Consider the following 15,244-nt stretch of genomic DNA (forward strand, 5'->3'; position numbering starts at 1 on the left):
TGTATTACCACAGTTTAGTTTAAACCAAAGAGATATGGGCAATGTGCCCACTGCTGAACCACTCTGTCCTTTGTCTCCTTCGGTAGATGGAGCAGTGCTGCGGAGTGCTGCTGATTGGAGCCCCGATTCGCCCCGAATCGTTACAATATATATCTTTTTTTTTTTTTGGCAACAGAGTCACTTTTAACTTATTTATTTATTTTTTTTAATCCCTTCCTCTCCTCTTTCCTTTTTTTTTTTTTTTTTGAGAATCTATTTTTTGCCATTTTAGAAGTCCATAAACAAAAAAAAGTATTTTTTCTGCCTTTGAATGTTCTACAATGTGCTTGTCACATTAATTAGATGAAGACTTGTATATTTATACTGTAGTCTCCTACCAAACACTTCTGTTTGTTCAACCTATTTAAGCAGTGTTCCAGGCACCCAGAAAACTGTTTATGTGTGTAGTTTCAATAAGCACATATTTGCAGACTTGTATAAAGTACTCAAAATTTCTACTTGAGTAAAAGTACAAGTGCTCGATCAAAAAGTGACTTGAGTAGAAGTGGAAGTGCTCGCAGAAAAAGTTACTTAAGTAGAAGTACTAAAGTATTCAACATTTTTTTTTACTTAAGTATTGCAAGTAGTTTTTCAAAAAATTTGCTACTTAAGTACTAAAAGTAAAAAGTACCAGTAGTTTTGAAAAAAAATTTCTACTCAAGTACTGAAAGTAGAAGTAGAAGTACTGTGTTATGTAGTTATTAAAGAAAGAAGTCAAAAGTTTGAACATCATATTGTTTTTTATTATTTCAAATGATTTATTCAAATGATTAACCTGTGTTTGTTAGTAGTTTCTTGATGCACTTTAAGCGCTGTAGCACCATTTATTTGTTTGTTTCATATTTTCTTTTTATTGTAAAGATTTGATATAGCAGCTTTTATTATACACAGCCTTTATTTTCGTATGCGCTGATTTACAAATTACATTATACACATTTTTTTTAAATTTATGCAACCTGCCATCTACTGTTCTGGCAGTGGTAATTTTTTTAAAAGTAACGAGTAACTATGCAGCACAAAAAAATAATATCGGAGTAGAAGTATCGAAATCATCGAAAAAATGTAGTGAAGTAAAAGTAGAAGTAGGAGAAAAAAATTCTACTCTAGGAAAGTACAGATACCGCATTTCGGTACTTTAGTACAGTACTTAAGTAGTTCTACTTCGTTACTATACATCTCTGCATATTTGATGTTGTTATGTATATTGTATAAATATACATTTTGGTGTTTTTTGCAGGCTGCATTTCTCTTGGCTATTTGCATGATAATTTTCAAGGCAACCCCACCAACTTCTTATTCTTACCTTCTTTTCACTCCAGAGATCACTGAAAGTGAACAGAGGAAATTGGGACTTACATAGGGCTGAGCCCTGGCAGGCAGTGGGTGCCATCAGAACTGCTGTTAGAAATCACAGGGCCCTGTACAGCCTACCTGGCAGCCCCCCCTCACCCCCCCAAATTTATCAAGACAATATTTTCATTAAAAATACACTAAAATCATTATTAGTGAACACAAGCAGAACATGTGTGAATTAGCCCATTTCTAAATGTTTTTTACATTGAAAAAAAAAAATGTATAATTTTTTTTAAATGTTTAAAATGTTTACAAATATTTTATTTTACATTTTTTTAATTATTTATTACAATGTTTAATTATTATTATTTTTTTCAGTTAGTTTTTTTTTTTTTTACAGGACAGGGAAGCCTGCAGTGCTGGGAGGGGGGACACAGTGAAAAGTGGGCACATATGGAGCGGGGGGGGGATCAGAAGCAAGCAGAATAGGGAGGGGGATCGGTGATGGAGAAGCAATTACAGGAATGATGCCCTGTGTCATTGTCTCTCCCGGCAGCAGCTGAAAGCTGGCAAGGGGGGAGGGGGTAGGGGAGAAACTGGCTTTCAGCTGCTGCAGAGAGCTGCACAGTGGCTTCCTTCTGTAATTTCCCCTCTGCCCGACCACACTGATTCCCTGTGCTGTTGGGGCCCCCCTGTGTGCCTGGGCCCCCTACAGGAGGATTGGTCCCCCCCTATCAGCGACCCTGGGTGCCAATCACAAACATTATTACATAGGAAGAATAACTTATATAATCACCATGTGTGTGAATACCAGCTATTTCTCTTCTTTCCCACGATTCATACAGAACAGCAAGGAAGCAAAGGGAGGTTTAATGTACCGTAAGCAGATGTCTGCCATTGAATTGAACCTGTTGCTTTAATCTGTATGGGCAATGCATAGGGATGCATTGCTAATACAAATAAAACTATAACTAAAATTTTGAATTTATTCTAATAATATTTCAATTTTGTCCTGTTGATTGCTGTTATTGTGGTATGTCTATTTCAGTTTGAGCTGTCTCTATTTTTTTGGCATACATTTGTAGAAATAAGTGATGGCAACCATGCCTGAGTTTTGCAACCTTTTCACAATTCTGGGTTTTTGGAGCCCATGGAGCTGATTCATGCAGCTCATTTCATGACATGCCTCCAGCCCCCAGTAAGGGCAACTCATTTATTTGGAATTGAGAATTTTAGCCCTGGTTACATACCAGTTTGTTTGTCTCTTATGATCTTCCAGTCTGTGGAGCCTCTGAAGATATTTCTTTTGTTTTCGTTCATTTCGCCTTAATTTTGATGCAACATTTCGAGAGAATTCCCTTTGTTTGAGTTCTTTCAGTCTCTGTTGAGAAAGAAGATAATCAGAAAAGATATAGCAGTGTTTTATTTTGTGTTTCGTTTTTTTTTCCAAAAAAATACGTTAAAAGACCTATGCATATAAGCTGGTTATATTCCAGCAACTTTAAGAGAAAAAGATCCATTACACAACACTGTATCATTTTAAGAGCTCAACCAATGCAGTGTACAGTATACCAAGCAGCCTTTTTGTGGTTTTTCCATCCATTTTAATCACTGTAAACACGCTTTCAATTAACTACATGGATACCACATAGAGTTTCTTTCAACAATGAAAAACAATCCGAATTCTTGATGGTAGATTACCCTGATAACTTTATCCTTAAGATGAACAACAAATACCTCCCAATATGGTTTGTAATAGGACCATGCAGTTAGGAATTTTATAAATGATATTTAATTTAGCCAGGCTTAGTGTTGAGCGAACACGGACTGTATTATTCGTGTTCGTACCGAATAATTGGATTTTTTGTACCCGAACACGGACACGGACACTTTACTGTATGTTCGGGTAAAAATCCGTGTTCGGTCGTTTTATTTCCGGGTTTTGCATGCTTTGGCGCTCTTTTCATGGCGGGCTTTCAACAGCCAATCAACAATCGTTTAACTGGTGTGCCTTAAGCCATCCCAGCCATGCCTGCAAATGTCTCAGTAGCTGTGATTGGCCGTCTGAAGCATGTGACCAAGTCTTTATAAGTTCGAGGCAGCCGCAGCGGCGTCATTATGCTGCTTAGATTCAGGGACAGAGCACACATCAACGTGCTGGCTGCTGATTAGGGAAAGATAGGCAGGAAAAAACCATTTGTGTCCGGATAGAATTGAGGGACAGGTCGGAGTGTTTAGGCAGGGCGAGTTGTAGGCATTTTAGGGATAGAGTCTGCTGAATTATAGGGTCAGTGTCTTCTACAAACTACAATCGATATTGCTGTGTGGGGGGTGGGGTCTGCACTCAATCCTGATCTACGATCTCTTCTCAATCCTGTTAGGGACAGAGTCTGCTGAATTTTAGGGAAACTGTGTTCTACAAACTACAATCGATATTGCTGTGTGGTGTGGGATTGGAGATAGGCAGGTGTCAGTGATCCACATCCATTTTTCTGTGTGTGAGCTGCAGTGAACACAATCTTTTTGGGCTGCAGTGAACACAATCTTTTTGGGCTGCAGTGAACACAATCTTTTTGGGCTGCAGTGAACACAATCTTTTTGGGGTGCAGTGAACAAAATCTTTTTGGGGTGCAGTGAACACAATCCTTTTTGGTGTGCAGTGAACACAATCTTTGTGGGGTGCAGTGAACAAAATCCTTTGTGGGGTGCAGTGAACACAATCTTTTTGGGGTGCAGTGAACAAAATCCTTTTTGGGGTGCAGTGAACAACATCCTTTTTGGGGTGCAGTGAACACAATCTTTTTGGGGTGCAGTGAACAAAATCCTTTGTGGGGTGCAGTGAACACAATCTTTTTGGGGTGCAGTGAACACAATCTTTTTGGGGTGGAGTGAACAACATCCTTTTTGGGGTGCAGTGAACAAAATCCTTTTTGGGGTGCAGTGAACAAAATCATTTTTGGGGTGCAGTGAACACAATCTTTTTGGGGTGCAGTGAACACAATCTTTGTGGGGTGCAGTGAACACAATCTTTTTGGGGTGGAGTGAACAACATCCTTTTTGGGGTGCAGTGAACAACATCCTTTTTGGGGTGCAGTGAACACAATCTTTTTGGGGTGCAGTGAACACAATCTTTGTGGGGTACAGTGAACAGAATCTTTGTGGGGTGCAGTGAACACAATCTTTGGGGGGTACAGTGAACACAATCTTTGTGAGGTGCAGTGAACACAATCTTTGTGGGGTGCAGTGAACACAATCATTGTGGGGTGCAGTGAACTCAATCTTTGTGGGGTACAGTGAACACAATCTCATACTTCTGAAGGTTTGAGGGTGCTGCCTGTTCCATACTCCCCCTACTCCTCATCTAGCCTTTTAGGGGTACAAACAATAGTAATTGGGGCCTAGTGTGGTTGTGTACGTGTGATATACATACACTTTTTTGGGATCATATTTTCTATTCCGCTATTTAATCAAAAACCTTTGGGGATCAGTTAAATTGGGGGATAGTCTGTGTTGGTACGTGTGAGAGAGATCCACCTTTCCAAGTTGTTGGGGTTCATCTCATACTTCTGAAGGTTTGAGGGTGCTGCCTGTTCCATACTCCCCCTACTCCTAGCCTTTTAGGGGTACAAACAATAGTAATTGGGGCCTAGTGTGGTTGTGTACGTGTGATATACATACACTTTTTTGGGATCATATTTTCTATTCCGCTATTTAATCAAAAACCTTTGGGGATCAGTTAAATTGGGGGATAGTCTGTGTTGGTACGTGTGAGAGAGATCCACCTTTCCAAGTTGTTGGGGTTCATCTCATACTTCTGAAGGTTTGAGGGTGCTGCCTGTTCCATACTCCCCCTACTCCTAGCCTTTTAGGGGTACAAACAATAGTAATTGGGGCCTAGTGTGGTTGTGTACGTGTGATATACATACACTTTTTTGGGATCATATTTTCTATTCCGCTATTTAATCAAAAACCTTTGGGGATCAGTTAAATTGGAGGATAGTCTGTGTTGGTACGTGTGAGAGAGATCCACCTTTCCAAGTTGTTGGGGTTCATCTCATACTTCTGAAGGTTTGAGGGTGCTGCCTGTTCCATACTCCCCCCTACTCCTAGCCTTTTAGGGGTACAAACAATAGTAATTGGGGCCTAGTGTGGTTGTGTACGTGTGATATACATACACTTTTTTGGGATCATATTTTCTATTCCGCTATTTAATCAAAAACCTTTGGGGATCAGTTAAATTGGGGGATAGTCTGTGTTGGTACGTGTGAGAGAGATCCACCTTTCCAAGTTGTTGGGGTTCATCTCATACTTCTGAAGGTTTGAGGGTGCTGCCTGTTCCATACTCCCCCTACTTCTAGCCTTTTAGGGGTACAAACAATAGTAATTGGGGCCTAGTGTGGTTGTGTACGTGTGATATACATACACTTTTTTGGGATCATATTTTCTATTCCGCTATTTAATCAAAAACCTTTGGGGATCAGTTAAATTGGGGGATAGTCTGTGTTGGTACGTGTGAGAGAGATCCACCTTTCCAAGTTGTTGGGGTTCATCTCATACTTCTGAAGGTTTGAGGGTGCTGCCTGTTCCATACTCCCCCTACTCCTAGCCTTTTAGGGGTACAAACAATAGTAATTGGGGCCTAGTGTGGTTGTGTACGTGTGATATACATACACTTTTTTGGGATCATATTTTCAATTCCGCTATTTAATCAAAAACCTTTGGGGATCAGTTAAATTGGGGGATAGTCTGTGTTGGTACGTGTGAGAGAGATCCACCTTTCCAAGTTGTTGGGGTTCATCTCATACTTCTGAAGGTTTGAGGGTGCTGCCTGTTCCATACTCCCCCTACTCCTAGCCTTTTAGGGGTACAAACAATAGTAATTGGGGCCTAGTGTGGTTGTGTACGTGTGATATACATACACTTTTTTGGGATCATATTTTCTATTCCGCTATTTAATCAAAAACCTTTGGGGATCAGTTAAATTGGGGGATAGTCTGTGTTGGTACGTGTGAGAGAGATCCACCTTTCCAAGTTGTTGGGGTTCATCTCATACTTCTGAAGGTTTGAGGGTGCTGCCTGTTCCATACCCCCCCTACTCCTCATCTAGCCTTTTAGGGGTACAAACAATAGTAATTGGGGCCTAGTGTGGTTGTGTACGTGCGAGATACATACACTTTTTTTGATCATATTTCCTATTCCGCTATTCAATAAAAACCTTTGAGGATCAATTGAATTGCGGGATAGTCTGTGTCGGTACGTGTGAGAGAGATCCACCTTTCCAAGTTGTTGGGGTTCATCTCATACTTCTGAAGGTTTGAGGGTGCTGCCTGTTCCATACTCCCCCTACTCCTCATCTAGCCTTTTAGGGGTACAAACAATAGTAATTGGGGCCTAGTGTGGTTGTGTACGTGTGATATACATACACTTTTTTTGGATCATATTTTCTATTCCGCTATTTAATCAAAAACCTTTGGGGATCAGTTAAATTGGGGGATAGTCTGTGTTGGTACGTGTGAGAGAGATCCACCTTTCCAAGTTGTTGGGGTTCATCTCATACTTCTGAAGGTTTGAGGGTGCTGCCTGTTCCATACTCCCCCTACTCCTCATCTAGCCTTTTAGGGGTACAAACAATAGTAATTGGGGCCCAGTGTGGTTGTGTACGTGTGATATACATACACTTTTTTGGGATCATATTTTCTATTCCGCTATTTAATCAAAAACCTTTGGGGATCAGTTAAATTGGGGGATAGTCTGTGTCGGTACGTGTGAGAGAGATCCACCTTTCCAAGTTGTTGGGGTTCATCTCATACTTCTGAAGGTTTGAGGGTGCTGCCTGTTCCATACCCCCCCTACTCCTCATCTAGCCTTTTAGGGGTACAAACAATAGTAATTGGGGCCTAGTGTGGTTGTGTACGTGCGAGATACATACACTTTTTTTGATCATATTTCCTATTCCGCTATTCAATAAAAACCTTTGAGGATCAATTGAATTGCGGGATAGTCTGTGTCGGTACGTGTGAGAGAGATCCACCTTTCCAAGTTGTTGGGGTTCATCTCATACTTCTGAAGGTTTGAGGGTGCTGCCTGTTCCATACTCCCCCTATACCTCATCTAGCCTTTTAGGGGTACAAACAATAGTAATTGGGGCCCAGTGTGGTTGTGTACGTGTGATATACATACACTTTTTTGGGATCATATTTTCTATTCCGCTATTTAATCAAAAACCTTTGGGGATCAGTTAAATTGGGGGATAGTCTGTGTCGGTACGTGTGAGAGAGATCCACCTTTCCAAGTTGTTGGGGTTCATCTCATACTTCTGAAGGTTTGAGGGTGCTGCCTGTTCCATACCCCCCCTACTCCTCATCTAGCCTTTTAGGGGTACAAACAATAGTAATTGGGGCCTAGTGTGGTTGTGTACGTGTGATATACATACACTTTTTTTGATCATATTTCCTATTCCGCTATTCAATAAAAACCTTTGAGGATCAATTGAATTGCGGGATAGTCTGTGTCGGTACGTGTGAGAGAGATCCACCTTTCCAAGTTGTTGGGGTTCATCTCATACTTCTGAAGGTTTGAGGGTGCTGCCTGTTCCATACTCCCCCTACTCCTCATCTAGCCTTTTAGGGGTACAAACAATAGTAATTGGGGCCTAGTGTGGTTGTGTACGTGTGATATACATACACTTTTTTTGGATCATATTTTCTATTCCGCTATTTAATCAAAAACCTTTGGGGATCAGTTAAATTGGGGGATAGTCTGTGTTGGTACGTGTGAGAGAGATCCACCTTTCCAAGTTGTTGGGGTTCATCTCATACTTCTGAAGGTTTGAGGGTGCTGCCTGTTCCATACTCCCCCTACTCCTCATCTAGCCTTTTAGGGGTACAAACAATAGTAATTGGGGCCCAGTGTGGTTGTGTACGTGTGATATACATACACTTTTTTGGGATCATATTTTCTATTCCGTTATTTAATCAAAAACCTTTGGGGATCAGTTAAATTGGGGGATAGTCTGTGTCGGTACGTGTGAGAGAGATCCACCTTTCCAAGTTGTTGGGGTTCATCTCATACTTCTGAAGGTTTGAGGGTGCTGCCTGTTCCATACCCCCCCTACTCCTCATCTAGCCTTTTAGGGGTACAAACAATAGTAATTGGGGCCTAGTGTGGTTGTGTACGTGCGAGATACATACACTTTTTTTGATCATATTTCCTATTCCGCTATTCAATAAAAACCTTTGAGGATCAATTGAATTGCGGGATAGTCTGTGTCGGTACGTGTGAGAGAGATCCACCTTTCCAAGTTGTTGGGGTTCATCTCATACTTCTGAAGGTTTGAGGGTGCTGCCTGTTCCATACTCCCCCTACTCCTCATCTAGCCTTTTAGGGGTACAAACAATAGTAATTGGGGCCTAGTGTGGTTGTGTACGTGTGATATACATACACTTTTTTTGGATCATATTTTCTATTCCGCTATTTAATCAAAAACCTTTGGGGATCAGTTAAATTGGGGGATAGTCTGTGTTGGTACGTGCGAGAGAGATCCACCTTTCCAAGTTGTTGGGGTTCATCTCATACTTCTGAAGGTTTGAGGGTGCTGCCTGTTCCATACTCCCCCTACTCCTAGCCTTTTAGGGGTACAAACAATAGTAATTGGGGCCTAGTGTGGTTGTGTACGTGTGATATACATACACTTTTTTGGGATCATATTTTCTATTCCGCTATTTAATCAAAAACCTTTGGGGATCAGTTAAATTGGGGGATAGTCTGTGTTGGTACGTGTGAGAGAGATCCACCTTTCCAAGTTGTTGGGGTTCATCTCATACTTCTGAAGGTTTGAGGGTGCTGCCTGTTCCATACCCCCCCTACTCCTCATCTAGCCTTTTAGGGGTACAAACAATAGTAATTGGGGCCTAGTGTGGTTGTGTACGTGTGATATACATACACTTTTTTTGGATCATATTTTCTATTCCGCTATTTAATCAAAAACCTTTGGGGATCAGTTAAATTGGGGGATAGTCTGTGTCGGTACGTGTGAGAGAGATCCACCTTTCCAAGTTGTTGGGGTTCATCTCATACTTCTGAAGGTTTGAGGGTGCTGCCTGTTCCATACTCCCCCTACTCCTCATCTAGCCTTTTAGGGGTACAAACAATAGTAATTGGGGCCTAGTGTGGTTGTGTACGTGCGAGATACATACACTTTTTTTGATCATATTTCCTATTCCGCTATTCAATAAAAACCTTTGAGGATCAATTGAATTGCGGGATAGTCTGTGTCGGTACGTGTGAGAGAGATCCACCTTTCCAAGTTGTTGGGGTTCATCTCATACTTCTGAAGGTTTGAGGGTGCTGCCTGTTCCATACTCCCCCTACTCCTCATCTAGCCTTTTAGGGGTACAAACAATAGTAATTGGGGCCTAGTGTGGTTGTGTACGTGTGATATACATACACTTTTTTTGAATCATATTTTCTATTCCGCTATTTAATCAAAAACCTTTGGGGATCAGTTAAATTGGGGGATAGTCTGTGTTGGTACGTGTGAGAGAGATCCACCTTTCCAAGTTGTTGGGGTTCATCTCATACTTCTGAAGGTTTGAGGGTGCTGCCTGTTCCATACTCCCCCTACTCCTCATCTAGCCTTTTAGGGGTACAAACAATAGTAATTGGGGCCCAGTGTGGTTGTGTACGTGTGATATACATACACTTTTTTGGGATCATATTTTCTATTCCGCTATTTAATCAAAAACCTTTGGGGATCAGTTAAATTGGGGGATAGTCTGTGTCGGTACGTGTGAGAGAGATCCACCTTTCCAAGTTGTTGGGGTTCATCTCATACTTCTGAAGGTTTGAGGGTGCTGCCTGTTCCATACCCCCCCTACTCCTCATCTAGCCTTTTAGGGGTACAAACAATAGTAATTGGGGCCTAGTGTGGTTGTGTACGTGTGATATACATACACTTTTTTTGGATCATATTTTCTATTCCGCTATTTAATCAAAAACCTTTGGGGATCAGTTAAATTGGGGGATAGTCTGTGTCGGTACGTGTGAGAGAGATCCACCTTTCCAAGTTGTTGGGGTTCATCTCATACTTCTGAAGGTTTGAGGGTGCTGCCTGTTCCATACCCCCCCTACTCCTCATCTAGCCTTTTAGGGGTACAAACAATAGTAATTGGGGCCTAGTGTGGTTGTGTACGTGCGAGATACATACACTTTTTTTGATCATATTTCCTATTCCGCTATTCAATAAAAACCTTTGAGGATCAATTGAATTGCGGGATAGTCTGTGTCGGTACGTGTGAGAGAGATCCACCTTTCCAAGTTGTTGGGGTTCATCTCATACTTCTGAAGGTTTGAGGGTGCTGCCTGTTCCATACTCCCCCTACTCCTCATCTAGCCTTTTAGGGGTACAAACAATAGTAATTGGGGCCCAGTGTGGTTGTGTACGTGTGATATACATACACTTTTTTTGGATCATATTTTCTATTCCGCTATTTAATTTAACTGGGCCTCCATGCGAGACCTGTGTGCCTTGTTGCGCTGTTTTGAGTACTCCACCAACATGGCCAGTGGCAATGACGCCGTTCTCAGCTTAACTATCCCACTTCTATGCCTCCTTGAAAAAACAATTCGGGCGATGATGGAAGAGGATGTGGCACAGGATGAGGAGGAGGAGGAGGATGAAGAGGTAACATTTCCAAGGCTTTCAGGGCAGTCATTCGCAAGGGGCTCCGAGGGTGGGTTCCTGCACACGCAAACGCCAGGGACGCAATTGTCCAGCAGGGGCACAGTTCTGGAGGATGAGGAGGATGAGGAGGAGGAGGAGGTGGAGGAGGAGATGGAACCATGTTCACAGCAGGGTGGCACCCAGGCCAGCTCATGGCCATCACTGGTGCGTGGCTGGGGGGATACAGAGGACACGGACGATACACCTCCCACAGAGGACAGCCTTTCGTTGCCTCTGGGCAGCCTGGCACACATGAGCGATTACATGCTGCAGTGTCTCCACAACGACCGCCGAGTTGCCCACATTCTAACTTGTGCTGATTACTGGGTGGCCACGCTGCTGGATCCCCGTTACAAGGACAACGTACCGTCCTTAATTCACTCACTGGAGCGCGATCGCAAGATGCGCGAGTACAAGCGCACGCTGGTAGACGCCATGCTGCTGGCATTCCCATCTGACAGCGGGGCCACAGTGGAAGCACAAGGCAGAGGAGGAGGAGGAGGAGGTCGCCAACGCAACCAGGGCACCGCCAGCACCTCAGAAGGCAGGGTTAGCATGGCCGAAATGTGGAAAAGCTTTGTCAGCACGCCACAACAAACAGCAGCACCAGCAGCTCAGATGGAACGTCTTAGCAGGAGGCAGCATTTTACCAACATGGTGGAGCAGTATGTGTGCACACGCCTACATGTAGTGAATGACGGGTCTGCCCCCTTCAACTTCTGGGTCTCCAAATTGGGCACATGGCTTGAGCTTGCCCTTTACGCCTTGGAGGTGCTGGCGTGCCCTGCAGCCAGTGTATTATCTGAACGGGTATTTAGCACGGCTGGGGGCGTTATAACAGACAAGCGCAGCCGCCTGTCCAGAGACAATGTGGACAAGCTCACGTTCATTAAAATGAACCAGGCATGGATCCCACGGGACTTTTCCGTACCTTATGCAGAATAGCAATGGATACCGACCTTACCCACCCATTGTTCCATTTTTGCTCTTTCTCACTCTTTTGGGGTGTACCCTCATTTAAAATTTTTGAAAAGAAGCAGTGTTGGCTACCTCGTCCTCCTCCTCAGGGCCAGATTAATGTAGGGGCTATTGGAGCTGCAGCTCCAGGCCCCTACCTTTTATATAGGCCCCGGGTTGGCCATATTCACTGTTACCGCTCTTCTGTCACTTGTAAACACAGAAGTCTGGCTTCTATGCTCGCTTCCCCAGGCAGCACCCTCAGAACCTCCCTACACAGCGTGAAGGCCGGACAAGGAGGGACAGTTGGCGATGCATGGATGTGTTTATGGGCTTCAGAGACAGCATCCCATGTTGAATTAGGCATGCATGGCTGCACCCTTCCTCCTCTGGGTGCATGGCAAGGCACGGCCCTTAAGGCCCTTCAAAATCCTCAGCACCAAGCCCATGATGCTGTTAATCCGGCCCTGGTCCTCCTCCACCGCCGCTTCCACCTACACCGCCCATAGGTGTGCGCAGCCTATTGCATTAAGGTGTGCACCCCAAAGTTGAAATACACATGCATGTGTTTGCCAGCAGGGAGAGTAATGTATCGGGGCCATGTACCTGTAGGCAAGGAGAAATAGAGCAGAGCAGGTCCCAGGGAGATCTTTCCCATCTCCTCACTGGCAATGCTATGTGCCCTAGGTGATTAGGGTGTGCCCAGGCACACCCAGCACACCCTGTGCGCACGCCTATGTCACCGCTAGGCTTGTGACGGTATCAGATTTTCATGCTGCGATTAATTGATTAAGGTTTTGCCACGGTATACGGTATTATCACGGTATTCTATTATTAAATTTAAATTATTAAATTTCCACCTCACTTCAATTTCATTGCTGAATTTAGGGGCTTTGGTTCACTTATGCACATTATTATATAGTCAGTCAGTACAGACTCTGTGAACCAGGCCTAAAATAGGTCATCAAGCAGTGTCTGGCCTAACTGGTGATAACTGGTTCTGGCGCTCGGCTCCGATCCGATGGCCTGGTCATTAAGAGGGCAAATCCTTGTGGTCAAGAAGTGGTTAAACCTGAAGGAGGTGTTGTTTATAAATTACTTTACTATTGCTTTAGGCCTGGTTCACATGTATGCGGGTTGGTGGTTCACATTTGCACAGGCATAGCAGCCCATTGATTTGAATGGGCTGCTATGCCCTCATTTTCCGCAGAAAAAAGGTGCATGCAGCATTTTTTTAAAATTCAGTGGCCTTGAAATCCATCCTGCTTTTGCACCATGCGACTAACCTGCAGTTCCTGCTCTGGCAAGCTTTCTGCATTTTTTGTATACGTGGGCACGGCATTTAAAAATAAACAGTTTGCGTGTGCAGCAACGGCAGGTAAGTCGCATGGTGCAAAAGAAGGATGGATTTCATGGCCACTGCATTTTTTTAAATTCTGCATGCACCTTTTTTCAGCTGAAAACGCAGGCATAGCAGCTCAAGCCCATTCACATCAATGGGCTGCTATGCCTGTGCAAATGTGGGCCCCCAACCCGCATACATGTGAACCAGGCCTAAAGCAATAGTAAAGTCATTAATTGGTTAAACCTGCAGGAGGACCGGTGTTTTTATCTATTAATGACTTTACTATTGCTTTAGGCCTGGTTCACATGTATGCGGGTTGGGGGCCCACATTTGCACAGGCATAGCAGCCCATTGATGTGAATGGGCTTGAGCTGCTATGCCTGCGTTTTCAGCTGAAAAAAGGTGCATGCAGAATTTAAAAAAATGCAGTGGCCATGAAATCCATCCTTCTTTTGCACCATGCGACTTACCTGCCGTTGCTGCACACGCAAACTGTTTATTTTTAAATGCCGTGCCCACGTATACAAAAAATGCAGAAAGCTTGCCAGAGCAGGAACTGCAGGTTAGTCGCATGGTGCAAAAGCAGGATGGATTTCAAGGCCACTGAATTTAAAAAAAATGCTGCATGCACCTTTTTTCTGCGGAAAATGAGGGCATAGCAGCCCGTTCAAATCAATGGGCTGCTATGCCTGTGCAAATGTGGGCCGCCAACCCGCATACATGTGAACCGCCAACCCGCATACATGTGAACCACCAACCCGCATACATGTGAACCAGGCCTAAAGCAATAGTAAAGTCATTAATAGATAAAAACACCGGTCCTCCTGCAGGTTTAACCACTTCTGGATCGCAAGGATTTGCCCCTTTAAAGACCAGGCCATCGGATCAGAGCGCCAGGACCAGTCATCACCAGGTAGGCCAGACACTGCTTGATGGCTATATAATAATGTAATGTGGGCTGCTAGGCGTGTGTGTGTGTATATATATATTTATTAGAGCTGCACGATTCTGGCCAAAATGAGAATCACGATTTTTTAGCTTGGAATAAAGATCACGATTCTCTCACGATTCTCTGTGTAACAAAAAAAAAAAAAAATTGGGATAACTTTACTGTTACGTTTTTTTTTTTTTTTTATTCATTAAAGTCTAATCATTGCGTTTGAAAGACTGCTGCGCAAATACAGTGTGACATAAAATATTACAACAATCGCCATTTTATTCTGTAGGGTCTCTGCTAAAAAAATATATAAAATGTTTGGGGGTTCTAAGTACTTTTCTAGCAAAAAAAAAACTGATTTTAACTTGCAAGCAGCAAGTGTCAGAAAAAGATCCAGTCTTTAAGAGGTTAAACTTCCTTTCTCCCTGGCAGAGGGAAGGAAAAGATACAAATGTAATCATTTTTGTTTATAGTTAGGAGACTTAATGCTGAAAGGTGTTAGCTGAGTGAGTGAATGAGTCATCCAGCTCACTGAAATGTATCAATTCACAAGTCAGGCAGACTTGACAGAGAAACTCGGTATTTTAAAAATGCCACAATAACAATACCGTGGCTATGCAATACCGCGATATATCGAATTACCGAAAACCGGCATATGTCTAGTCACCGCCACATCCACCACCACCTCAACCTCCCTCCTACTCCATATGGGCCTCGTCCTTCAGAGATGAAGAAGAACATTGTTTTATTTTTCTGTTTTTTTTTGTTGTTTTAAGTTATTTCCCTATCCACATTTGTTTGCAGAGCACTTGCCATGCTCTTAATTACGTTTTGCTGCCATTTGCAGCACTCTAGCCCTTTCCTTTGGTGTTTTAGAGCCATTTTAGTGCCTTAAAGTTCGGGTCCCCATTGACTTCAATGGGGTTCGGTGTCCGGGAAAAGTTCGGTAAAA

General features: G+C 43.1%; 1 protein-coding gene across 1 annotated transcript in view; it reads right to left on the reverse strand.

The window, feature by feature from the left end:
- The window catches only part of ZNF804A (zinc finger protein 804A), a 247,070-nt gene that overhangs the window by 25,809 nt on the left and 206,017 nt on the right, over positions 1-15,244 (reverse strand). The window contains exon 3 of the mRNA XM_082261348.1: positions 2,583-2,713. Within this exon, the coding sequence (XP_082117474.1) occupies positions 2,583-2,713 (131 nt within the window). The remainder of the gene's footprint in view (positions 1-2,582; positions 2,714-15,244) is intronic.

Source organism: Pelophylax lessonae, assembly GCF_965119305.1.
Source record: "Pelophylax lessonae genome assembly, chromosome: 6".
In the NCBI taxonomy this organism is placed as follows: Eukaryota; Metazoa; Chordata; class Amphibia; order Anura; family Ranidae; genus Pelophylax; species Pelophylax lessonae.